Source organism: Moschus berezovskii, chromosome 5 (assembly GCF_049115385.1).
Source record: "Moschus berezovskii isolate FMDL1 chromosome 5, NW_MosBer_1.0, whole genome shotgun sequence".
Taxonomy (NCBI): domain Eukaryota; kingdom Metazoa; phylum Chordata; class Mammalia; order Artiodactyla; family Moschidae; genus Moschus; species Moschus berezovskii.
Window position 1 is genome coordinate 99,067,006 of NC_142464.1, and position 26,060 is coordinate 99,093,065.

Here is a 26,060-nt window from a genome sequence, read left to right on the forward strand (position 1 = left end):
AGGAAGAATACAGGGAGAGAAATTAGCAGTTGCATAGGGCCAGTCACTGAGTTGGAATCTTTACCTAAACATGGCTTGTTCAGACAAGAGTAGACTGACATTCCTGGGGATCATGAACTCTTGAAAATACAGAGAGTTTTTACTGTATCAGTGCAGCAATTTAAGTTCAGAAAAGAATTCCTTGTTTTCCATAAGGATGATCAGAGAACATCAGTATCATCACCACCATCATCCTTAGTATTATTGATCTTTCTAATAATAACTAATATTACTTAACCAGGTACTAGGTTAAGCATGTTACTGGCACAGTCTCATCTAATCCTCTCAGCCCACCCTATTTATTATTTATTTTCACTTTGCTGATGCAAACATTAGTAAGGTTAAGTAACTTGCCCAGGGGTTCATAGTAAGTTACCTGGGATTGAAGCCGAAATCTGTCTGAATTATGACCTTATGCTCAGAAACTTTATGTTATAATAGTTCAGAAGCAAGTTTCTCCCAACCCTATGCCATTTACAGAATGATCAGGACCACTGGTTTGATTAGAGTTCAGATACTTTAGTGTGCAGTTGAAGCCATGAGACAGAGGGGTGACTATATACAATTCAAGACCAGGTTATCTTCAGGAGTAAAACAAGACCAACCAACAAACAAAAAGCACTGTGCAAATTATTTTTTTAGAGTTGCTAGTTCTGGATCATTGAGTAAACACATGTTCCTAGGGTATTAAAAAAAAAGAATATGCTAGAAACAGCTTTATTAAAATTAGTTTACACATGGCAGTAATATAAAAATGGTTTTATACAGCAAGTCAGAAAAAAGTTCTCTCTCACTTCTTTCTAAAACCAGCATATGACAAAGTTGTCATCCAGCTTGGATCACAGAGCTTCAAAATATTTTATTATTCTGCACACACCATACAAGAATAATTACACTTTCTGCAGCAAACACTGAGTTCTGTATCTGTGAAGTTCTGTTTTTTTTACTTAAATAAGCTGAAAAAGGAGAAAAGGGAAAACACCTACTCAAGTACTTCTGTTGCACTTTTTTCCTGGTAACTGAAACTTGAATAAGAATAAGAAAAAGTGGAGGAAAATGTCCTTGGAAGCACGTTTAACTAACATTTCCTTTATAATACAAGTACTGGCTGTAATTGTTGCATAAACCTTCCTAGATACCTACATTTTGAAATTTCCAATAGCACAAATATAATTTATCTGTTGAAAAATAATTGCTGATTTTGTTTTTAGAATTATATCATTTATTTAGTTTTCTAATACAGAATTTCAGACTACTTCAGACACCAAAAGCTGACAGGTCCCAAGCCTGAATGGACTTGCAAAAGCGCAAACTAGATGTTATTATAAGATACACACTCTCAGGATCCAGTCACATTAGCGAAGAGATAGGAATAGACTATTCACACATTATGTGCCAGTGTCAGTGCTCAAATGCCAAAGCAGGTCACATGGGAACAGGTTTCTTTGCAGAAAAATACTTTGAGGCATAGAAGGGACTTTGAAGAACAGATGTCCGAATGTAGCACCCATATTCATCAACCATAACAGTAAAGATTGTATACACCAAGATTCTTGCACCGAAGAAACATAAACTTCTTTTTTTTTGCTCATGACAGTTATTATTAAAATATGTAAATTAATTGGGGGTGAAAAGAAAACTGTTTCTCTCACCATATACTGAGTTCTGGGAATGCTCATCTTGAGTTTCATGCTCCAAGACAGTTGTATAGGTTGAAAGTCTAATGACAGTGTCCTCTGGATAACATAACTTCTTGGATAAGTCCTGTTTTAAATTCAGTGCTGTGAAGGATTATATCCACTACAACATAAGCTAGTGACCCTGAGATCACTATTTGTCCACTGATGAAGTCCCAGGACCCAAGGTACTTGGCACTTAGTAGGTACTTAACAAATAGTTTTGAATGAATGAATGACAACAATGCCCCAATATATTTAGTTTTCATAATGTAGTGTATGCAGACTATATTAAAATGAAGGTTTCATTAAGGCAATAGCTTGGTCTTAAAACCATGGGCACTAAAATGTGTCCTATATTTCCTTCATAAAGTTTGGCACAAACCAGGGCCTTTTCCAAATAGCAGACTATTTGACCCAGAACATTTTACTCTACTCTCTGTGTAATACCATGGACAATAATATGGAGTGGAAATAATCCACTTCAGGAAGCAAATCAAAAGCTCTCTATCTCAGCTCATTGCTATAACAGTATTGGAAGCAGAAACATCTCAGCTCACATGCCCATATACTTTACCCCATCATGTACGGGACATTCTGAAACAAGGCATGAAGGCTTCATTCTTTCTCTTCTCATATTCTCTCATAGCAACATCCATTAGCCCCTCCACTGCTAAGGCTTTCCAAGAAATTCTGTAGAATTTGTTAAGGATCCAAGAACTATCTGGCCTTACCTGGGATATGGGGTAAAGACCTTTATTCTCAGAGCCAGTCATCAGTTCAGATGTAATTTCCCTCCGGAATCTTCCATGATTGCTTCTCAACTGGCGAAGTCGTCCTCCTCTCTGATCCTGTAATACCTGAGCCTCTCTTAGACCGCCAAACTGTATTGAAATTATCACTGAGCAGCTGTTTCCTCCCAGTAAATTGTTTGTCCAAGGGACCTTGTCCTATTCTTCCTTAGCATTTGTCACAGTACAAATGCCTAGACAGTGCCTAGAATTACAGGAGATGCCCAATTAGTGCTTGCTGGACTGTCTACTAAGTCTCCACGCTCCCCTGCAATCATTATCCTGAATGACTATACAGTGATAAATGGAATATCATTGCTAGAAATGCTCCTCTAATTTAAGGCATTATTTGATAGTACTGTTTCATAAAGGACGTCATGTCTGCTTTAAGAAACTGTCATCCACAATCTCATGATACATTGCAGTTAGTCAAGATCTTGGTTCCAAGTCATAGAAATCCAAATAGAACTAGCTTAAGCCAAAGGAGGAATTCTTTACAAAGATACTGACAGGTCGCATGAAGGCCACCCATAGGAACCGAAAGAAGCTAAACTCTGAGATTGCATGGGACAGGAATTCTGTCAGGAAATTCACCTCTCACTTCGGTTCCTCTTTCACCTCTTTGCTTTTCTGGTCCTCATGGAAAAAAACATGACTGTCAACAGCTTTGAACTGCACATCTGTATACTCCAAGAACCCCAAAAAGCATAACTTTATATCAAGTTCCCAATTTCCCAGGGAATGACTCCAATTGGCCCAATTTAATTAACTGCCCACCTTACCAACCAAATACAGCTGGTGCTCATGCTCAGTTGTGTCCAACTCTTTGCAACCCCACGGACTGTGGCCTACCAGGCTGCCCTGTCCATGAGATTCTCCAGGCAAGCATACTGGAGTGGGTTGCCATTCCCTTCTCCAGGGGATTTCCCAACCCAGGGATCAAACCCACGTCTCTTGTGTCTCCTGCGTTGACAGGCAGGTTCTTTACCACTAGCAGCATGGAGTGAGATTAAAAAATATGGCCAGGCTGCTGAGTAGCCAGTCTCAGAAGTGTCTACCACATTTTCAAATGCTTTAGTTTCCAAGGAAAACTTATGGTCAGAGTAAACAATTTCAAAGGTATCCATGACAGTTGCTATAAAACACAAGGTTTTGTAAGGCAATAATATTCAAATTTATTTCTATTAATAATATGTGGTAACAATAGAAAATTCCTAAGCAAATATATATTTGCTTTGTTTTAAAAAATAAATTTATTTTATTACACAATAATACTGACAATTTACATAAATGAGGTCATTCAGTATAGGCAAAAAAACAATTATAAAATACATTTTAAAAACATAGGAAAATCTTTGAAGTTCTTTCTTGGTAGTTCAGATCTACCAAATTTCAAGAGACAAATTTTAGCATCAAAACAAAATTTCTAAGCTTGAATTGCCTTGAGAGATTCCATTGGTCAACCAACCTTGGTTAAGGAAAGAAGAAACATTTATAGCATTTTTAAAAATTTTTAATGCTCTAACGAACATTTGTTCCAAGCACTCTTAGTATCAGTAAAGACTAAGGAAGAGAAAGCATGAAGAAACTCAGAGGAAGCTTTTGAAAAAAGTGTATACAACATGAATCAGGTGAAACTGACCCTACTTCAAGGATGGTCATTGTTTGACTTAGTTCTTATTAATATTTGAGCTATTTTTGTGTTATACTTAAGCACAGCCTCATTCTTACTTGAAATACGGTGTGTGATATAAAGTAATACACAACTTCTTTTTTGTGAATTCTCTGAATTCTCTGCTTCATTTCAGGCATGGAGTCTACACTGCAAATTAGAATTTACAAAGATTCTGGAAAAGCTGCTTTGCTGATGGGCACAACAGCCAAATTGTAGTAATTTGAGGACATCTGCCATCCATTTTTATAAATGATCCACCCAGCCAATGTAGGAAATTCCATATTCTATGGAATTTTGGCTAAATGTGCATTCTGCTTTTTCATATTTAAAAAGACTCTTTATTAAATGTAATATGGAGTTGAAGGAGCATTGGCAAGATGGTCCCAAGTAACAGGTGACTATGGTCATAATTTGATAGCACTAAAATTCATCTGAGAGCAATCACAGGTACTGTTTTCTTGTGTGCTAAGTCACTTCAGTTGTGTCCGACTCTTTGTGACCCTATGGACCATAGTCCACAAGGCTCCTCTGTCCATGGGACTCTCTAGGCAAGAGTGCTAGAATAGGTCGCACGCCCTCCTCCAGGGCATCTTCCCAACCCAGGGATTGAACTTGTGTCTCTTAAGTATCCTGCATTAGCAGGTGGGTTCTTTACCACTAGCGCCTCCTGGGAAGTCCCAGAAGAACAAAAATGAGGATATGCCTTATACATCCCTGCCTGGGCTCTGCTGTGGTGTCCCTGACCATTTACCTCAGGATAAATAGCCTCTTCCAGTGCTTTATCTATCCTTTAGCAAGCATAAACATTTACCTGGAGCTTAAAGATGGTCATGCAATGACTTTCCATCTCTGTCATTTTCCTAACTGTGGGACAAATCTGTTTGCTTTAGAAATGTAAAAATGTATGTATGTCACTGAGAATTTACAAAGGAGCAAAGAAACATAATGAAAGTCAAGCCTATAGGAAGCATGATGGTAACAGTAACATGTATCCAGGACTCTGAGTTTCTGCAGGAAAATGTACCAGTGCCTCAGTTATTGCAAACACAGTTTAGTGTAAAGTCTTGGGTTATATTGTGCATTAGGCTGCAACAACTCCAGTGAACAAAAATGATGGTTAAGAGAAAACTTTGAACTTGGCTAAATATTGGTTCCAATTTCAGCTCCATCAATTCCTAACTTTATAAATCTGGGTTAGATTATTTGACTTCTTGTGTTGTGTCCGCCTCTTTGCAACCCCGTGGACTGTAGCCTGCCAGGCTTTTCGGTCCACGGGATTCTCCAAGTAAGAACACTGGAGTGGGTTGCCATTCCCTTCTCCAGGATATCTTCAAGACCAGGGGATAAAATCCAGGTTTCCTGCATTGCAGGCAGATTCTTTACCATCTGAGCCACCAGGGAATGTCCTTTAGCTTCTTAAGGCCTGTTTCTATACATGAGAAATGAGAATCACAGGTTTTTGAAGAATTGAAGGAAATAATGTGTTTCAAACTCTTAGCACATAGTAAGTGTTAGATAAATGATAGTTTTATTAATGCAATTCCTAAGATCTCAACTCCTTCCTACTCTTCTTTTTTGTTTGACTAGTAATTTTCGTGACAAAACTTAACTGGAAGTTTATTAAAATGTCCCTGCTTAACTGGGTGCTTTTCCCAAATATTATATAATAATAAAATTACTTATTATTATTACAAAAACAATAGTAAACAACACAAATTAACATTACGGACAGAAAGTAAATACATTATTTAAAATTCACTTTGCTAGATGTTTCCTGAGACACATTCTGTCCATTTTCAAATGAGTAAGAAGATACTTTGTAACTTGCCATCAACCTGGAGTAATCTTCATAGACTATAAGAAAAAGAAAAGGGAAAAAAAAAAAGAGCAAGCCATTAAAAAGAAACTTATTATGTAATTACAAAAAAACCAAAACACAAAACCCAAGCAGGAAACTGTGGGTACTCTGTGGGTACCTCTGTCAAGTTTATTATTAACCTTTCTATCTGAACCTTTATACCTTTTCTTCTTCAAAACTTGTTCTCCTAAAGATTGAGGAATACATAAGAAAAGGGGTGAATTATAACCGAGAAAGACCCTATGGGGCCTTCCTGAGACCCGCCTTCACCCATATCCTCTGCTTTATGTACTCTCTCAAGTACCTAATTAATAGTATTTGATGCAAATTTCCTGACTTATATTGCTAATGGGAAAACCTTCCACCAAATGGAAGAAGTTACCTACCTGATGACCCTGAATATGTAGCCCCAAGTTTCTCCTGGAGCCTAAAAACTGATAATGTTAATCCCTATGTCACCACCATGCTGCCTTATCATCAGCCATTCAGAGATCTGTGCACAAGCTGATCATGTACCCAGCCAGCCCACCTCCCACCTGCCCTATAAAAAGGCTTTGCCAAAACCCTTGGGGAGCTCCAAGTTTTTCAGGACATGAGCCACCAATTCTCCTTGCAATCTCATAAAACATACACACACACACACACACACCCACCCACCCCAAAAACAAAAATCTCCAGAGTCAGCATTTTTGTTTTCAATTCATTCATGTCATTCCGATAATAAGCTGCTGCTGCTGCTAAGTTACTTCAGTCGTGTCCAACTCTGTGTGACCCCATAGATGTTAGCCCACCAGGGTCCCCTGCCCCTGGGACTCTCCAGGCAAAAACACTGGAGTGGGTTGCCATTTCCTTCTCCAATGCATCAAAGTGAAAAGTGAAAGTGAAGTCGCTCAGTCGTGTCCGACTCTTAGCGATTCCATGGACCGCAGCCCATCAGGCTCCTCCATCCATGGGATTTTCCAGGCAAGAGTACTGGAGTGGGGTGCCATTGCCTCCTCCAGATAATAAGCTAGAAGAACATTATAATTTCTCGATAATCATTTAGTGTATTCTATTGCTCTGTTGAGCGTTTCTGGAAAGGAGATTTTGCTGGGCAAGCTATGGAAAGCCACCACTTTCTCCTGCTGGATGAACAAGGCAGCATGTGGCCTTGGTTGCTGCTAGTTTCTTCTATGACCTAAGAGGACTTGGCCAAGGATGAAGCCAACTCGTGGAATGATAAGCAGAAAGGCAGAAATAATAGTTCTCTGCATGAGAACTCTGGTACAAGCAAACATGAATGTTCTCTTTCCTCTGGACTGCCAGTGCATGTGAGGCAGTACATTTCCTTTATTTTAAACCAGCTTGGTGGGGTTTGATGCCATTATAGACCAAATTGTCCTGCCTGACTCAGCCAGCTATGCTCCATCTGCCCCCTGGAGCCTTCCTCTGCTCAGTACTCCAGGGGGAGCCCAGACTGCAGCCTGACCTATGGACTGTTTCACATGGGCTCCCCTGCCCTCTGAGTTCCTGTTGGGTTTGGCTAGTGAAAGGTACCTGCTGAAGATCCCGCTCCTTCCTGTTCAGTTGCTGACCATAGCTATCCCCATCCATAGCTACAGCTTCTGCCTGGTGGGCCCTAGAGCACAGCCAGCTTCTCAATGGCAAGGTAAGTGTTTTTCTGCCCTTTCAGGCACAGGTTGGGGACAGCCTCCAGCAGTAGATAGACTCTGGGAGCCTCAATATTCCTATAGGTTCCCTCAACCTTGCCCTCCCAGCCCCTTCATCAAAATGTCTTTGTTGGATCATCTGAGAGAATTTGTGATTCCTGCTGGGATCGCAAATGATGAAACATTTAAAAGAGCCTCGAACAGTGCTTGCTGCTGCTGCTGCTGCTAAGTCACTTCAGTCGTGTCCGACTCTGTGTGACCCCATAGACGGCAGCCCACCAGGCTCCCCCGTCCCTGGGATTCTCCAGGCAAGAACACTGGAGTGGGTTGCCATTTCCTTCTCCAATGTGTGAAAGTGAAAAGTAAAAGTGCAGTTGCTCAGTCGTGTCCGACCCTTAGCGACCCCATGGACTGCAGCCTACCAGGCTCCTCCATCCATGGGATTTTGGAATGTGGTAAATACTCCGTAAATGTGGTTATTATTAAAACACTGCTTTTGCTATTTCCTTTCAGTGTGAGATGTCTAAACTAAAATTTTTCTTATTTGTGTCCTCAAGTGAAAAATATATCAAATATATTATAATATTTTATAAGACTATAACATAACCACCACAACCACACATAACTAGAAACCAGACTGATCTAAGTGCATCAGAAAAACTGTAAAAGTCTATATTCTATCTCTGTGGTACCATGCAAAAGAAAGATATGATAAAGTCTTTTATCTGGCTTCAGATTCAATGAAAAAAATGTCTATTTTTAGACGTTTTTAAACATAATCAAATTCCAATCAATGATTTACTGAATGCAAGTAAACCCCACTTCACCAGGCAAATGTCACCTGAATCTCTCCCCATTTACTGTTTATCATACTTACCATTAAGCAATACTAGTCTCTTGAATATCGTCATTTATAGGAGTTATATCTTTACCCAGAGTTTCCATTTCTTCTTCCTTCTTTCTTCTTTTCCGACGTTTTCGAAGAGGACTTGGAAAACAAAGTGTTAGAAATTAGCATGGTCCTTTAAGTTAATGCAGTCACAAAATTAAACATCAAGAAAGCCTATGATCTTATTTCCAGACAGGTAAAAATGTACAGGTTCATTAGAAAAAAATTTAGGTTCTCTCTTAACCCATCCCTTTCTCTAGGCTCAAATAGCTACAATAGCAAAAGTACAGAGAGAATGTAGTTATAGCTACATAGGAGGAATGTAGTACTTGATTGTGGATAGAGCTTGTTGAGCACAAGAAAACTTTTCAGGCCAAGTCATTTTACAAAATAGACTGATAAGCATTATTTAGTATGTAAATAAAAGATAGTACAAAATGGAAACCAACATAAAACTAAGAGAATGAGGGTAATCTCTGAATATGTTACTTAAGTTTCTAGATAAATTAATTAAGAAATGTATTAGATATTCTGTAGTGCAGTCCAGTTTTCTTAAAATATGATACAAGATGAATGTAATAAAATAGAGCGTTTCCCAGCTCTGCCCCAAACTTGGCTTTCTAAAATTCCTTTTCGCCATAAAGGAAGTAAAATGTTACAAATATCTTTCAATATTATAGCTAGAAGGAATCCTACAGATTATTTGTAAATGAGAGTTTAATCCTCTCATTTTACAGAAAATAAAATTAAAGTTTAAAGAGATTAAGAAGTTTGTCCAAGTTCTCAAAAGTGTTTGATGGCGCAGCTAGGATAGAAATCTCTCTAGACAGCTGGCAGCTGTGTTAACGCTTTTCTACCAAGAATGCTGTAAAGAAAGGAATCATCTAACACCCTCCTGTAAGGAGAACCACAGTCCAAAGTACAGTTTAGGAGGCTTCTCAAGACATGAAGGTAGCATTTTAAGAAAATGCTTTTTTAGCATGTTGTGTGGGAGTCCTGGCCTGATAAAAAAATTGATGAGTTTCCAAAACTAAAGCATTGTACTAAGCCATTCTGTCTCAGAGAAAAAGCAAGGATTTTCTTGATTAACAAAGTTGAGGTATATAATGAAAAATAAAGACAGGAGTAACAGTGCAGGCATCTTTTGTAAATAAAATTCATTATTTTAATGTGACTAATAAAAAATACTTTTGTTTCTATCTTTCAGTTTTGTGTCATGGTGTAGTTTAAGAAAAGTATTGTTTAAACTATTAACAAACTTACATAAAACGTGATGGACTCCAGGACTAAATAATTGACTTTTTTTTATTTCCTTGGACTACAAGGAGGTGAAACCTGTCAACTGAAAGGAAATCAACCCTGAATATTCATTGGAAGCACTGATGCTGAAGCTGAAGCTCCAATTGTTTGGCCACCCGATGTGAAGAGCTGATTCACTGGAAAAGACCCTGATGCTGGGAAAGATTGAAGGAAGGAGGAGAAGGGGAAGACAGCTCAAACTCAAGGAGATAGTGAAGGACTGGGAGGCCTGGCGTGCTGCAGTTCATGGGGTTGTAGAGAGTTGGACACGACTTGGCAACTGAACAACAAAACTTACTTTTTAAATTGATATATAATTGATGTATAACATTTTACTCATTTCAGGTATGATTTGATATTTGCTTATATTGAAAATGATCACCACAATAAGTTTAGTATGTAATATCCATCTCCACACTTACAAAATTTTTCATTCTTATGATAAGAACTTTCCAGATCTCCTCTGTAAGAAACTTTCAAATATTCAAGACTGTATTGTTAACTATAATCACTATGTGTACATTACATCCTGTGACCTGTTTATCTTGTAACTAGAAGTTTATACGTTTGGGTCGCCTTCATCCATTTTGCTCACTTCCTCTTTCTCAGAGGATTTACATAAATTTTATTTTAATTATAATAATTGTGATTAGAAAAATGACAAAAATCATTCATATGTTTATTATAATGCTTCAAAATAAATGATGGTGAACTGTAAAAAGTAATTTAAATCAAAAAAAAAGGGGGGGAAAGAGAAAAGGCAGGAAGGAGGGAAGGAAGGAAAGAAGATAGGAAAGGAAAGATAAAAGGTTTTAGACTTGCTTAAAATTAAATTTAAAAATACTTACTGACAGCATGTGCAGATACTGACCACCAAAATGATAAAAATTACCAGAACTGCTATCAAACAAATCACCAAAATCTGCCCTCTGTCTCCTTTTAGGTAAAACAAGTCAACTCTCTCACATCTGGCCCCAGCATAACCTTCATCACAGCTATAAAAATAGAACAAAAACAGGGCAACAAGGTCAAAAAGTAAAAGACTTTTAAGAATCTCTACTGTTTCTTTGTTGAAGAAATTAACACTTTTTTCATTACTTGGAATTAACAAAAGTTACAATTCCTTTTAAAAAAATGTGTTTAAGCTGTATAATCACAGTGTTCATGAGAAATTTCATTCTTTGCTGAAAACCTGTCATCCTTTGAACATCATTAACAATATGTCTAAGATAAATAAACGGGGAGGGTAACACTAAAATCTACCTTGAAACTTTAGATTCTGAGTTTGAGAGGGAGGGGGTGATAAAATCCCCTATACAGCACTCTCAAGTGCTTAAATATCCCCAGACAGGGAATTCAAAAATCCCCAGGATTTCCCATTTCATCAGAGGGCAATACAAAGAGTTTCAGTGTGCCTGAGTTCTCCTATTATAAATTATTTTTAAAGTATATGGTTTTATATGATCAAACATGGAACGTACACAAAGCTCTGTAAATGTTATTTTATAGGATTTCTCTCCACACACCTTCCCCCACTCCCTGGCCTCTCTTTTGATCTTCCAACATCAGTTCTGGGTCTAATGCTTGCAGGAGTCAAAGATTAGGTAAATCTCTCCCATGCACCACCTCCCCAACTGCATCCCCTTGAAACACAATAGACGTCCTCTCCAGTTCTTTTATCTGATCCTCTAAAGCCACAGTTTCAGATCTGTGCACCATTCCTTGTGTGCTTAGTAGCTCAATTGTGTCTGACTCTTTGGGGACGCCATGGACTGTAGCCCACCAGGCTCCTCTGTCCATAGGATTTTTCAAGCAAGAATACTGGTGTGGGTTGCCATTTCCTCCTCCAGGGGATCTTCCCCACCGAAGGATCAAACCTGTGCCTACTGCATTGCAGGGAGATTTTTTACCCTCTGAGTCATTGGGAAGCCCCACCTATCCCTCTGCTCTCTAAAGGCCCCTTTGCTGCATGGTCATGGCAAAATGAAGTAACCAGAAATCAGCAAGCTCTCCAAATGCCCCATTTCCCCTCTCATTCTCTCATCAATTTCATCAATACAGTCCTGAGTTGACCTCAACTTAGCAGATGCCCACTGTCTGAAGTTACAGTTACAGAGGCATTTGAGCAAGCAGCACTGAAGCACCTAAAATTCAGTAATCTGGGGACTGTCCATTGCATCCCTGACTTGTGCCAGATGCCTAAAGGATGCTGAAAAAGTTTGTCTGAAGATATTTGAAAACCAAAATGATATGTTGTAACATCACTACTTTTGGCTAGCAAATATCTTCTATTTTTCTCCTCAGACTCATTCCAAACACAAAGAGATACTGGTCGTATACATAATTATTTAAATCTCAGAAAGATGAAGCTCTGCTTCTTAAAAAGATGACTGTGTAATTTCATTTTTTGTTGTTATTGTTTGTTTAAGAAGATATCTATTGCCAGGCCTCTCTAGAGTCTGTGTCTGATAAAAAGCCAAGGCAGTTAGTTCCCACAAAGCCTTATTTCTCAAGTAAGGAGGTCCCTGACTGATGATACTGTAGCTGCTACAATGATTAAAAAAAAGAAAAGAAAAACTAGCTCGGTCACAGCCATTAGTTGAAAGATGAGGCTCTATGTAAGCAAAGGAGAAAAAAAAAAACACCTAAGGCCATCTATTGCAAAATGACCCCAGGATGTATGAGGGAAAATTGCTTCCTGCAAGATAGCTAGGCTGTTCATCGCAAGGTCAAAATAACAGGAAAAGAGCTTAGAAATATCTGAAATATCAAAAAATCTCTTGCACATAGAACTGGAAATGGGGGGAGAATCACTTTTAATTGCAAGTGTGGGAGGGAAGTTTTAATGGGTTTTTTTTTAAGGTTATAATTAAAATCTACAAATATAGCCTCTTCTAATTAGCTGGAATGTTTCTCTAACAAATTTACTAAATACGGCATTTTTAAACAATAACTTTGCCCATAAAGTACATGGCAATTACTTGCTACTCTTTTAGAATGTTTTCCTAATTATAAGCTCTGGGTTCAGTTACTCACCCATCCTTTGAATGAATTTCTCAGTAAGCAGTCCTTCCTATAAGTTACAACCCAGTGAAGCTATATAGAAGGTCAAACCCTTACATAGCTGGTTACAATGACTCATGTTATTTCACTGCTCATCTAATTAATAACGTATCAGCTAATGGTCATTTCACTGGGAATGGAAGAGGAGAGGGTGAAAGATGCTAGCAAATGTTTAATAAATACTGAGCAAATGAATGAGTTTTTATTTAATAAACATCTCATAAATTAAAAATAACATTTAAAGATGTTATGACCCTTGAGGACTCTGGGATCTCTGTTCTGAAATAATCACTAGGCACTTATGAGTATTAACTAATTGATCCTTATAACAACCTTTGAAGTAGTATTATTAACCCCTTTTGGAAGACGGAGAAACTGAGATATAGAGAAAGTAGGTGAGTGGGGGCTAGGATTCAAATGCAGGAAGTCTGGTTCCCAACTTGTCCAACCACATGTAACACTGCCCAAGGATCAAACCCTCATCTCCTGAGGCTCCTACCTGGCAGGCAGATTCTTTACCAGATGAGCCATCGGGCTTCCAAGGTGGCTCAGGGGTAAAGAAGTCGCCTGTCTCCTGCAAGAGACTTGGGTTTAAGGGTTCAGTCCCAGGGTTGGGAAGATCCCCTGGAGAAGGAAATGGCAATCCACTCCAGTATCATCTAGGAAATCCCATGGACAGAGGAGCCTGGCTGGCTACAGTCCATGGGGTGGCCAAGAATCGGACACGACTTAATGACGAAACAATAACAAGTGAGCTCTGCCACCTAAAATAAAAGTTATGTATCTGGAAACAAATCATCCCCATTCCCCGCCCCCCCCTAAAAAAAAATACTGAGAAGACTAAGAAGGGATTGAGTTATTTGAACTACAACTTTGGTTTTTTATATAAAGACAGGAGTCCACAAACTCCTATGATCCCAAGCAAAAGGAGAAATTTCTGGTTTCCCAAGATGGCATAATCGCCCGTGGCAAGACAGTTTTGCCTGAATCTGTGCTACACCAAATCACCTAAAAGGTGAAGCCTAGTTGAAGAGCTCCCATTCAATTCAATAATACATTTATGGAACATTTACTGTGTGCTGGGTACCACAATAAATATTTTTGCTTGATGTATTATTTTGCTTAATTTTCAACACTTGAAAGAAGGATATTATTATCTTCTTTTAGAGATAATTAAACACCCAGGAAAGGTGACCAACTCATTATTAATGCTGCTCACAGATGATTGAAACAAAATCTTGGGTGTATTTTACTCCAAAGACTCCAGTGTTCTTCCTCCCCACCACCCCACTGCCCTCCTTGGTTTTGTACCATTTCACCACTAAGAAGGTGTTCCTGGTTCAGATTAAAGCCTTATATTTGACATTCAGCACAGCACTAGATCAAACCCGGATCTCTTGCTCTGCAGGCAAATTCTTTACCTCTTTATTGTCTGAGCCACCAGGGAAGCCCCCAGTGGTAAAGAACCCGTCTGCCAATGCAGGAGACGTAAGAGACACCACTTCGATCCCTGGGTCAGGAAGATCCCCTGGAAGAGGAAATGGCAACCCCACTCAGTATTCTTGCTGGGAGAATCCCGTGGACAGAAGAGCCTGGCAGACTGCCATCTATAGGGTCTCAGAGAGTGGGACGCAACTGAAGCGACTTTGCATGCAGCAGGCACAGCACTAGATGAACTGTGACAGAGGGACTTGTTCATTTATTCATCAGACATTTCTTGAGCACCTAGTAAATTCTAGGCACCGTGGTTGGCACTGGAATATGAGAATGAATACGCCATCATCCCTGCCTTCTAGGAGCTCACAGTCCCAGGAGGGAGGTTCAGAGAAACCAACAGTGATACTCCAGGAGGATACTCCAGTATCACTGAAATGTGACTAGATCACTGGGGAAGGACAGCCAACTCAAGTCAATTCAGGGATCCAGGAGGAGCTGATGTTTGAGCTGTACCTTAAAGAATAGACTTTCCAGACTATGAGAATAGCTTGTCTAATAAACCCTGCAAAAGAAGGTAGGATTTCATAAGGACATTTGAGAATGTGGTGAGAGATATGGCTGGAAAGTCAAGCCATTCAACTATACTTCAGTGAAAACATATATACATATATATATAAAACCAAAAAGGTCAGTGAGAGGAGTGAGAGGAGTGACTCAGGATGATATGAGAGAGGAGACTAGAGATCAGATCTGCTGAGAAGCTATGATTATTCTGGAAACAAGTAAGAAGAGAACATTTATGGTTCAAAGTATGACCGTGACTTCCTTTACATATGGAGATGTCAGCTCTCCCTGAATTAGTTTGTAAAGTCAATATAATCTTAATAAAAGAAAAACAAAATAAAACAACCAAAAAAGAAAGTTAAGGCAGCATCAGAAGAGCTCTGGAGGAAATGGGTTTTTACCTCTGACTGAGGTAGACAGGCTGGGTAATTTTGTTGTTGTTTAGTTGCTAAGTCATGTCCAACTCTTTGTAACCCATAGGCTGCCAGGCTTCTCTGTCCATGGAATTTTCCAGGCAAGAATACTGGAGTGGGTTGCCATTTCCTCCTCTAGGGGATCTTCCCAACCCAGGGATTGAAACCTAGTCTCCTGCACTGCAGGTAGATTCTATACCACTGAGCCACCTGGGAAGACCAGGCAGGTAGATTACACCTGTGGTTTTCATTCTAGAAGGCAGCGATATTAAAGAACAATACATGTACAGAGATAGGGACCAGTAAGAGAAATGTGCTGGGTTAAGAGGCATTAATCTTTTAAAAATTCATTACATTCTCCCAAGCCAATTTAAAAAATCAGCTCTATCTTTCCCAACACATGTAAGCACATTTTCCTTATTTCCTTACATTAGGCTTTTTCCTTATTCCCCTCTAAGTATTACCTATGTATATTGCTTTTTTAATTAAATTAAATTATAATCAAACTTTGAAGAAGTCCACAACTCTTCAATTTTCCACTATATCAGGGCTTGGAACAACTGTCCTGAGATACTTGTGGGGGTTGGGGGAGAATACTGGGGCAACTATACAGAACAACATAAATATTCTATGAACTTTAGGTTAAAATTATATTTTTAAAAAATCACCTTGTTCCTTTATGAGGTAAGGTCTCAGCACTTTAGCAAGACATCTTTAGCAGAAAATAAATATTTAAGATATGCAAAAAATTTGTTTGTGCCTGAATAAAATTAAACTTGGACTCAATCTACCAAGAGTTGGAAAGAGAACTATCCTCCCAGTTCCCTGCTGTACTAAACAGGCTTTATGAATCTCTAAAAATAGGACTGATTTCCATGCACTTAATTGACACCTGCAAAAGCAGCTCTGAATTTGGCAGAAATTTCCATCATATTTACATTCACAATGAACCACCTAACAAATGCCAGAAGAATGTGTTCGAGTTTGAACCACACCAGAGTTTATTTGAGCTGAAAAGCATCCTTAACACTAGACAGAAACAGTTTTGCTTGCTCAAGACAGCAGAGGAACATGGGCCCCCCCGAAGGCGATCTGGACTCTCGCATGCTCAGATTTCAGCAAGAAAGTATGCGTCAGTTTCTCCGTAAGTCACTGCCCCTAAACAAGTGGGGGGGGGGGGTGGTTGGGGTGGGTAGGAGCAGGGAAAACTGTAACCTGACAGATGGCTGGGTTAGCTCAGACTTTCCACTCCTGTCACCCCCCCCACCCCAAGCCAGCACCAGTCTGTACCCCTTGGCTTGTAGGCTCCGTGCTCCACTTACACGCAGGAGGGCGTCTGCTCGGCTACCACGAAGCGACATCTCCCTTTAATGCAGTAATGCTTGTACTGTTTGGGGCACCGAGAGAAGTGGCCTCTTCGCTTTGGTTGTGTGGTGGTAGCTGAAGAAGGAGAAATGACTCAGTAAATCAACTCACTTTAAATGCACATTTGTAAATATAACAGAATTATATTCCAACCGGTGTTGCCAGGGTTTCTGTAGAATATACTCCAATTTCTCTTCGCTCCTTCTCTCCACACTGGAATATGTCTGACTTTGGGGACCAGAAACTGGCCTTAGAGATTGGCTATTGGGGAATGTGATGGGAACGTCTCCGATTTTAACTAAGATTTCTGTTTAAACAACCTCTCAGAAATATCAGCGCTGTTTAAAGAGTAAACATAATTGTGATAAAAGAGAAGATTGGGAAGATTGTCAGAGGTGTGGGGCTGATGGCATTGAAAAGAGACGAGGGTTTTTTTGTTTGCTTGTTTTTGCTTTCTTCTTTTCCTTTTTATAAACTTAAACACAGCACTTATTAAGTGCCAGATGCTGGTCAATATGTTTTATATAGAGAGTCACCCCTCGGTATCTGAGGAGACCGATTCCAGGACCCCAGCTGATACCAAAATCCACAGATGCTGAGGACCCTTATATAAAATGGTGTTTACAGTCAGCCTTTGGTATTGCCTGGTTGGATCTTTGGTTGTCTGAATTTGAGGATACTAACCGGAACCTGCAGATTGGGAGGGAGGGCTGTATTAGCTCATTTAATACTCATAACAGCCTTGTGAGGGAAGCACCATTCTAACTTCTATTTATGGATGAGCACAGCACAACACTGGGAAAGACTGAAGGCAGGAGGAGAAGGGGACAACAGAGGACAAGATGGTTGGATGGCATCACCGACTCAATGGACATGAGTTTGAGCAAACTCCGGGAGATGGTGAAGGACAGCGAGGCCAGGAGTGCTGCAGTCCACGGGGTCGCAAAGAGTCAGACACGACTGAGTGACTGAACAGCAACAACACAGCACAGCACACAGAGGCTAAGTTACTTTCCCACATCTCGCAGCTAGTATGTGGCAGAGCTGGGATGCAAACCCAGGCAGTCCGTGCATTTGACTGCTCCACTCTGTTAGGCAGGTAGCAATCATCTGCTCTCTGCCTGAGGCACCCAAGAGTCCTGCTTCTCTGAATCGAGACTATCCCACTCACTGGACCCCTGGAGCACTTTTCCTGCTCTGAACGAGGAAAAGACTGAAAGCTTTCATATCCAGGATTTCATTCCCTATACTGGCTTTTTTCTTACCTTTTAGAATCTTAATTGCCTAATTTTTCAATTAGGGGAATAGGGCGGATAATATGGAGCAATTTCTCCATCGTTTACCTGTAAAAAGTTTCAATAAACAAGAGCTGTCAAGAGAAACACTAAAAAAATGCTAACTAGCTGTTTCATGGGTTGATTCACAACAAATGCCTGCCCACACCCAGAGAAAACAGCTAACTAGCCAGTTGACCCAGGATCGGACTTTCCATTGTCATGGTATGACCAACAGCTTGCAGGACTCAGACACCTGTGAAATCAGAAAGCCCATGGTGGTCACCACAGAAGGGCATTTCACACTAGGTTTGGTATGACACCTGGCACCCCAATGACATTAAACAATCCTTTTAGAGATAGCAATGACCACTAAACTTTTAATTAACATTATGAAATGAGTAAATATATAGCTGCCCAGGGTCACCACAAAGGACACTCGCAAAGAACTCTGGATGATCGACACAGAGGACATTCCTGGGATGCCAGGTCACAGAGTTTCAGAGGGTGGGAGAACGTTGCAGAGGAACTGGCTGACCTGGTTTTGGTTGGTGACTTGATTACCAGTCATGCTGACTGCTTGTACATGCCAGACATTTGCTCCCACGCCTGCCAGTCAATAGGACTCTGATTGAAATTTCTCCCATAAATAACTGCAAAATGTCTCAAAGGCAAAGATTTGTGTATTTTGGCAAATAAATTGATTGAATGAAAATCAGCTTCCATTCATTGAGTATTTCCTCTTTCCAGAGGCCTGTAGTAAGCATTAGAAAACATCAAAGAAATAAGAGATACCCTATCTAACTAGCTACATTGGCATGATAGAACAAATTTAATTCAATAATAAGCAACAAACCAGTAAAAACAACCATAGTAACCATGTAAACAGTGTGGGGTACACTGGAAAGAGTGGAAGAAACACTGGCTTAAGAGGAAGGAAATCAGTGTTTCAATTTCAGCTCTGCCTTACATGAGCCATATGGGTCCAGGCAAGCTAATTAGGCTGTCTGAGCTTCAGTTCCATCATCTGGAAATTGAAGATGAAAACATTTACCTTAAAGGGCTGTTGAGAGGCTCAAGTAAAAAAATACATATGGAAATTCTTAACTTCCCAGGTGGCACTATTGGTAAAGAAGCTGCCTGCAATGCAGGAGACCCAGGTTTGATCCCTGGGCCGGGAAGATCCCCTGGAGAAGGAAATGACAACCCACTCCAGTATTCTTGCCTGGAGAATTCCATGAACAGAGGAGGCTTGTGGGCTACAGTTCATGGGGTCGCAAAGAGTCAGATATAAGAACAACTTTCACTTCGCTTTGAGTGCAAATTCCTAGCAAAGTGCACGGGACAATAAAGTCCTTGGTAAATAAGTTGACTCTAGAATCTTGAAAATCTTGACATTTCTAAGAGAAGTCTTGCAGCAGTACAAAGAGGGCTTATCTAATTTAAAAAAAAATTCTGGAAAATGCAGAATTTTTTTAAGAGATGCAAGCATGCATGCTCAGTCGTGTCGGACTTTTTGTGACCCATGGGCTACAGCCAGGCTCCTCTGCCCATGCGATCCTCCAGGCAAGACTATTGGAGTGGGTTGCCATTTCCTCCTCAAGGGCATCTTCCTGACCCAGGGATCGAGCCAGAGTCTCCTGGATCTCCTGCATTGGCAGGCAGATTCTTTACCACTGAGCCACCTGGGAAACACTTTTAGGAGATGGTGAGCAAGCAACAGAGTTGTGGAGAATTTCAAGAGTGAAAACTCAGTCATCAGGAACATGCCAGCTTTATGCAGGAGGAAGGAGGCAGATTTAATGGACATGAAAGAGACCTGAAGGAGAGCAGCCAAGGATGGCTGTGAATGGAAGTCAGAGACCTCAAATGTCAGCAGGCTGAAGTTTTACCCTTGAATGAGGTGGGAGAGAGTTGAAGAAGGTTCTTATGGGTTAAATTAAATGATATGTGTGAAAACTAAACTGTGAAGCATTTTACCAATGTATTAGACAATAAAGCACAGAATGGATTAAAGTAAGAAGATACCAAGGGGGAAAGGAGGAAACTAAAGCATATCTGAGCCATGCAGACATACAGACCTGGGGCAGGGAAATGGAGGGCAAGGAGATGAATAAAAGAATAGAGAATCATCAGTACCATTTCTATCACAAAATACAGAAAATTTAAAACATGATTAATACAATAAAATAAAAGAACAGGTAAGGAAAAGGACCTACTGTATAGCTCAGGGAACTCTACTCAATACTGCGTAATAACCTATATGGGAAATGAATCTGAAAAAGAATAGGTATATGTATAACTTCATCACTTTGCTGTACAACTAAAACTAATACAGCACTGTAAATCAACAACACTCCAATAAAGCAGTGAGACTTACTGACGGATCTGCTGGGCTCCAGAAAGGTCTTTTCTACTTTGTAAAGCACACCTGACTTTAAATATAAGCCATATGGCTCTGGATCCTGAACTTCACCGATTCCTCTGGCTGCCATGTCCTGCTAAACATAGCCAACCTTTTTAATAAACACCATACAGCGCAAGATACCAGCGAGTGCCTTAACCAGCAGCTGCTTGATGCAGTGATTTGATCAGCCTCGGATCATCCAAGCAACACAAATCCATGCCAGGGAAAGGGTTGCCAAGTCCTGTTTTGATTGCTCACAGAGTTCCCTCCTTTGCCAAATAAGCATGCCCTTAAATATTCCCAGCATTATTTGGATTTAAAAACCCTTCCATGTCACCAACCAGAAAACGTCCTGTGATGATTTCTCTATGGAACTTTAAAACCTGGAAGAAAAATTAATCACACATATTGCCCTCCCCACTCCACACTCTTCCCCAAAAAAGCTAAATGGGAGCCTCTCTCTCTTGCATGGAAATGAGAAGGCTTATCAGCATTTCCTCCTTTGAAATGCACCTAAAATTCCAGTTACTTTCATCTAATATTCATCAAGGTCACATTTTCTGAAAATTGAACAGCTGTGAAATCCAACATTTTCTGCCTATCATGAGACCTAATGACATAGGGAAGGGGACAGTAAAGTCTATCCTTCCATTCCAGGTATTTATCAAGAAAAAGGAAAAGTTAATCTTATGGCACAAGAATGATTAGCCCTACGTATTGTGTTTCTCTGTTGACAAGTGAATGGCATGGTCTTAAAAATGTAACAGCCATGAAGATTCCTCTGATACTGAGGTTTGTTTGCTGTTATTTAGTCGCTAAGCTGTGTCTGATACTTTTTCAACTCCATGGACTACAGCCTGCCAGGTTCCTCTGTCCATGGGATTTCCCAGGCAAGAATACTGGAGTGGGGTGCCATTTCCTATTCCAAATACTAGGGGTGGTGGAACGTAATTGCTCTTTTCCCCTCCTACTTGCTCTTTTCCAACTCACACTCCCCAAGCCAAATCATTTCTCTGGGAATGAGTTTGTTCCACAAAATTACATGGGAAAATTGCATGTACCAGATCACAGCGCAATCTTTTAAGTGGGTGGGCACCACAGGCAACATATCACAAACTCTTCATGAGACACTGTATTCTAAAGATTCTACAGTCAATTAAATAAGAAACCACCAGGGCTACTGGAGGTCAATAATGTCAAAATTTGATTCCAAGAGTTAGTAGAAGGGATCAGAAGTATGAATATCTTTCTTTGATAGTATGGGCAGGTAGATAGGAAGTGGTCACATTTTGGGGATCATAAGAATCATTAGATGAGATGTGATGGATTCTCTTGGGCCAAAGTAAAGTGGAGGAATACAGCAGACACCCAGATAACCTAGTTTAAATATAGAATTTTCCTTATTTTGATGGATGCTTTGATCAAACAGTGTGGTTTTTTAGTCTTTCTGTGTGTATGTGCTAAGTTGCTTCAGTCGTGTCTAACTCCTTGTGACGCTATGGTCTGTAGCCCCCCAGGATCCTCTGTCCATGGAATTCTTCAGGCAAGAATATTGCAATGGGTTGCCATGCCCTTCTGCAGGGGATCTTCCCAACCCAGGGATCAAACCCTCTTACGTCTCCTGCATTGGCATGCAGGTTCTTTTATTAGTCCCACCTGGGAAGCCCTAGTCTTTCTGTACCTGATTCTTCTTCTCCAGCCAAGCAGGTTTTGTCATGCGTTTGTGATTAAAACTCTTCACAATTAATACATTAGGCTTATTTTCATAAAATCATCCCTTACCTATTCTGATAATGCTCATGAAAATTCTATTTAATGATTTTGCAAATGATATCAATATCAGCAACTCTTCTGAAATCAATTACTGGGATAATGCTTTATTGGTAAATCTCATTACAATGTTTATAACCTCTTGTATCTCTAAACCTTTAGTTAAATACATAGTTAAATCTCTGTGTAAGAGATTTAAAAGGGGGGAACTAAATTCAGGCTTCCCTGGTGGCTCAGATGGTAAAGAATCTGCCTACAATGCAGGGGACCCAGATTCCATCGCTGGGTCAGGAAGATATCCTGGAGAAGAGAATGGCTACCTATTCCCATATTCTTGCCTGAAGAATTCCACGGACAGAGAACCCTAGCAAGCTACAGTCCATGGGGTCGCAAAGAGTTGAACACGACTGAGCGACTAACACTTGAAACTTCTCAGATTTTTAAATGTTGAGATAGAAGACCCACAAGTGTTAACAAAGAGAGAGAGGAAGGAAAAAAATCCTTATAAATTGACCTTTCCTCACAGATACCTGACCTAAAAAGAGGGGTCAACAATCAGTGCACCAAAGAGTTCAAATGGTCACAGCAGAATCTGGAGAAAAGTTTCCTCCTAGACTATGAAGCACAGCCTGAGATTTTAATATTTTAGACATCTTCCCAGTAGGGACTTCTTCATTTTACAACCTTCTTAAACCAAGAGGGGAGGAAGAAGGTTTTATATTTTTTAAGTTAATTTTTCTTCTTATCTTGCTAACTATCTCCATAGGACAGGGGAATGTAAATTCAGGATGCTCTTGAAAAAGTGCAACATCAGAAAATTTATTGTAATTGAGGATTCCCATTTGTCTACATTCAATGACATTTTTTGTCAAAATGTGAATTGGTCTATTTCTCCAGGAAAAGAAAAATAAATCTCACAGATGTATTTGTTACCCTCCTGGGCTTCTAGGATATGTTTATACAGAGGGCCAATCAGGCCTTATCAGCAAGTCTTTTACCCAGAAGGACTGTGTCAACCATTTGTGAGCTTACGAGAGTGGACATTCACGTATAGCTGCGCTTTTCATTCTAGCCCTTTTAAAGGAAAAAGAAAGAATTCAGTGTTGAGATTTGAGTGTGTTTCATATATTTAAAATTATTCTGGCTAGGAGATAAATAAGAACGGACAGGAAAAAACCTGCATTTCTTTTTGTTTTTCAAGAGTGCATGTGATGCCTCCTTTGCTCATTCTCCCTGACTGGTTTGACTTCAACTCCCTCAGCTCCTAAATTTTGCAATGCACTGAGGTGCAACACTTTCTCAGCTCTTCTCCTCGCTCCTCTTCCTCTCTGGGTGTTTCCTGGCTTCAAACAGCTTAATGATAACAATGCCCAAATCTGTTTCCATCCCAGATCTCTTCCTTCCATGCTAACTGCCTCAAAAATATGGCTAACTGGCATTTCAACTTAACACTTCCAAAATGGAACCTAGGATTTCCACCCCCTCAAATCTTGTCCTTCCTCATCTCAGTAAATGGCATCTACCTCTTTTTTCCTATTACCTTTGTGACCTCATCTTTGACCATTTTGTTCATTGCTGCATCACTGGCACTTGGAACAGGGCCTCCTGGATAGTAGGTAGCTCATACGTACTGACAAACTGAATAAATGTTTCGTTCAAGATGGAAAATGACAGACTAAAAATGGAATGCTTAAAGACTGGGGCTGTTGGCAAGTAAAATCCTGAAATCATTTAGAAACAAGAAGGACTCCTAAGAATCATTTAATTCAGGGGTCCCCAACCTCCAGGGTGTAGACCGGTACTTCCCGTCAGATCAGCGGCATTTGAATAGAAATAAAGTGCATGATGGGTTTCCCTGGTGGCTCAGACAATAAAGAATCTGCCTACAATGCTGGAGACCTGAGTTCCATCCCTGGGTGGGGAAGATCCCCTGGAAAAAGGAATGGCAACCAACTCCAGTATTCTTGCCTGGAGAATTTCAAGGACAGAGGATTCTGGCAGGCTACAGTCCATGGGGTCCCAAGAGTCAGACATGACACTGACATACTTTCACTTTTTCACTTTCAAAGTGCACAATGCAAGTAATGCAATTGAATCATCCCCAAACAACACCCCCATCCCCAGTCTGTGGAAAAACTGTCTTCCATGAAATCAATCCCTAGTGCCAAAAAGGTTGGAGACCAATGAAAGTCACTACTTTATTTAACAGGTTCCAAATTAAGTCTTTGAAAGCTTAAGCAATGTGCTCAAGGTCACACAGTTACTCAACAGAGACAATCTGCTCCTGTTTTACATTAATTTCTCAAGAAACTACTGTCATTTGCACTTCCAAGCAATTGTTTTTTCAGAACTTTTCTCATGTATTGATTGAGCATTCTGGTCTTCTAAAGTGATTCTAGAATATTACCATGGGAATTAACAATATACATTCTAGAGCCAGTCTTTCAAAGTTCATGTCAGGCTACGCTGCTTACCTGTGACCTTAAACAAACTAGGAAACAAACAATTCATAGACTGAAAGGGCAATCTACAGCCTCTATAGAAAATAGCAAGAAGTTTATTCAAAAATTTTAAGTGGAACAGCCATATGATCCAACGATACCTACCACTCCTGGGTATTTATCCAAAAATCAGGATCTCAAAAAAGAAGCTGCACTCCCATGTTAATTGCAGCATTATTCACAGTAGCCAAGATGTAGAAACAACCAAAATATTTATCAAGAGATGAATTGATAAAGGAAATACAGTATATACAGACAATGGAGTATTAATCGATCTTAAAAAGAAGAAAATTTTGCAATATGCAGCAATATGAATGAACCTGGAGGGCATTATGCTAAGAGAAATAAACCAGTCACCAAAGGACAAGTAATACATGATTCAACTTTTATGAGTATCTAAATAGCCAAATCCATCTAAACAGAGTAGAATGGTGGTTGCCAGGGGTTGTGGGGAGAGGCCTTGTTTGTTGTTCAAGGGCTATAAAGCTTCAGTTCTGTAAGATAAATAATTTCTAGAGATCTGCTATCCAACATCATATGCCATAGTTAATAATATATGCTAAGTCATTTCAGTTGTCTTCGACTATTTACAACCCTATGGACTGTAGCCTGCTAGGTTCCTCTGTCCATAGGATTTCGCAGGCAAGAATACTGGAGTGGGTTGCCATGCCTTCCTCCAGCGGATCTCCCCGACTCAGGGATCGAACCCAGGCCTCTTAGGCTCCCGCATCAGCAGGCGGGTTCTGGGACGCCCCGGTAATATTGTATTGTGCACTTAAAATGTTTGTTAAAAGTTCTCGTGACAATAACAAAATCTAAAAATACATTCGGGAGGATGATAAGTAATATTTTTTAACCCTGTCAGTCATCAGATTACAGACTAATCTCCCAAAGGAAATGTGAAAGTGTCATTTGAAACCATGCTGAAGGAAAGCACACACATAAAATAGGCTTTGTTCTTCTCACTACACAGCTGACAAGACCCACACCATCATGATCTCAGACAGCGACGGACTCCACAGGCCATGGGCACTCTGCAGCCCACCCATTAGTGGGAGGGAGGAAAGGGGAAAGTGGGCTAGAACCGATGACTCACATCAGGACGACTTGCTCAGCATGTTCCTGGCTCAGTTACAACATCCCCAGGACACTAGAAAAGGGGCACTTGCACCAGGTCACCATTCTGCAGCTCAGAGAAGTTCCCAGAGGCTCTTCTCCACTCTACCCTGCTTTCAGAATTGGCCTATGTTGCATTGTGTTTTGTTTTGAAATAAGAAACAGCCCCTGTAGCAGATCATACCATACAGTGTATAAATGACAGACGGACCTTCGACCAGAAGTCAGTCAACTGTGACCCAAAAACTAAATCTGCTTCACAGCTTGTTTCTCT

At 40.1% G+C, this 26,060-nt stretch overlaps 1 protein-coding gene across 4 annotated transcripts in view; it reads right to left on the minus strand.

The window, feature by feature from the left end:
• Positions 1-1,035: 1,035 nt before the first annotated feature.
• BTC (betacellulin) overlaps positions 1,036-26,060 on the minus strand; it is a 52,075-nt gene continuing 27,050 nt past the window's right edge. For 2 of the 4 annotated variants that reach the window (XM_055434649.2, XM_055434648.2), the window contains 4 exons: positions 16,676-16,793; positions 10,725-10,871; positions 8,566-8,676; positions 1,037-6,035 (listed from right to left, as the gene is read on the minus strand). In XM_055434649.2, the coding sequence (XP_055290624.2) occupies positions 8,568-8,676; positions 10,725-10,871; positions 16,676-16,793 (374 nt within the window). In that variant the 3' untranslated portion in view covers positions 1,037-6,035; positions 8,566-8,567. Of the gene's footprint in view, positions 6,036-8,565; positions 8,677-10,724; positions 10,872-16,675; positions 16,794-20,372; positions 20,607-26,060 lie in introns of those variants that run through there. The other 2 variants (XM_088836389.1, XM_055434647.2) reach the window with 2 other exon arrangements.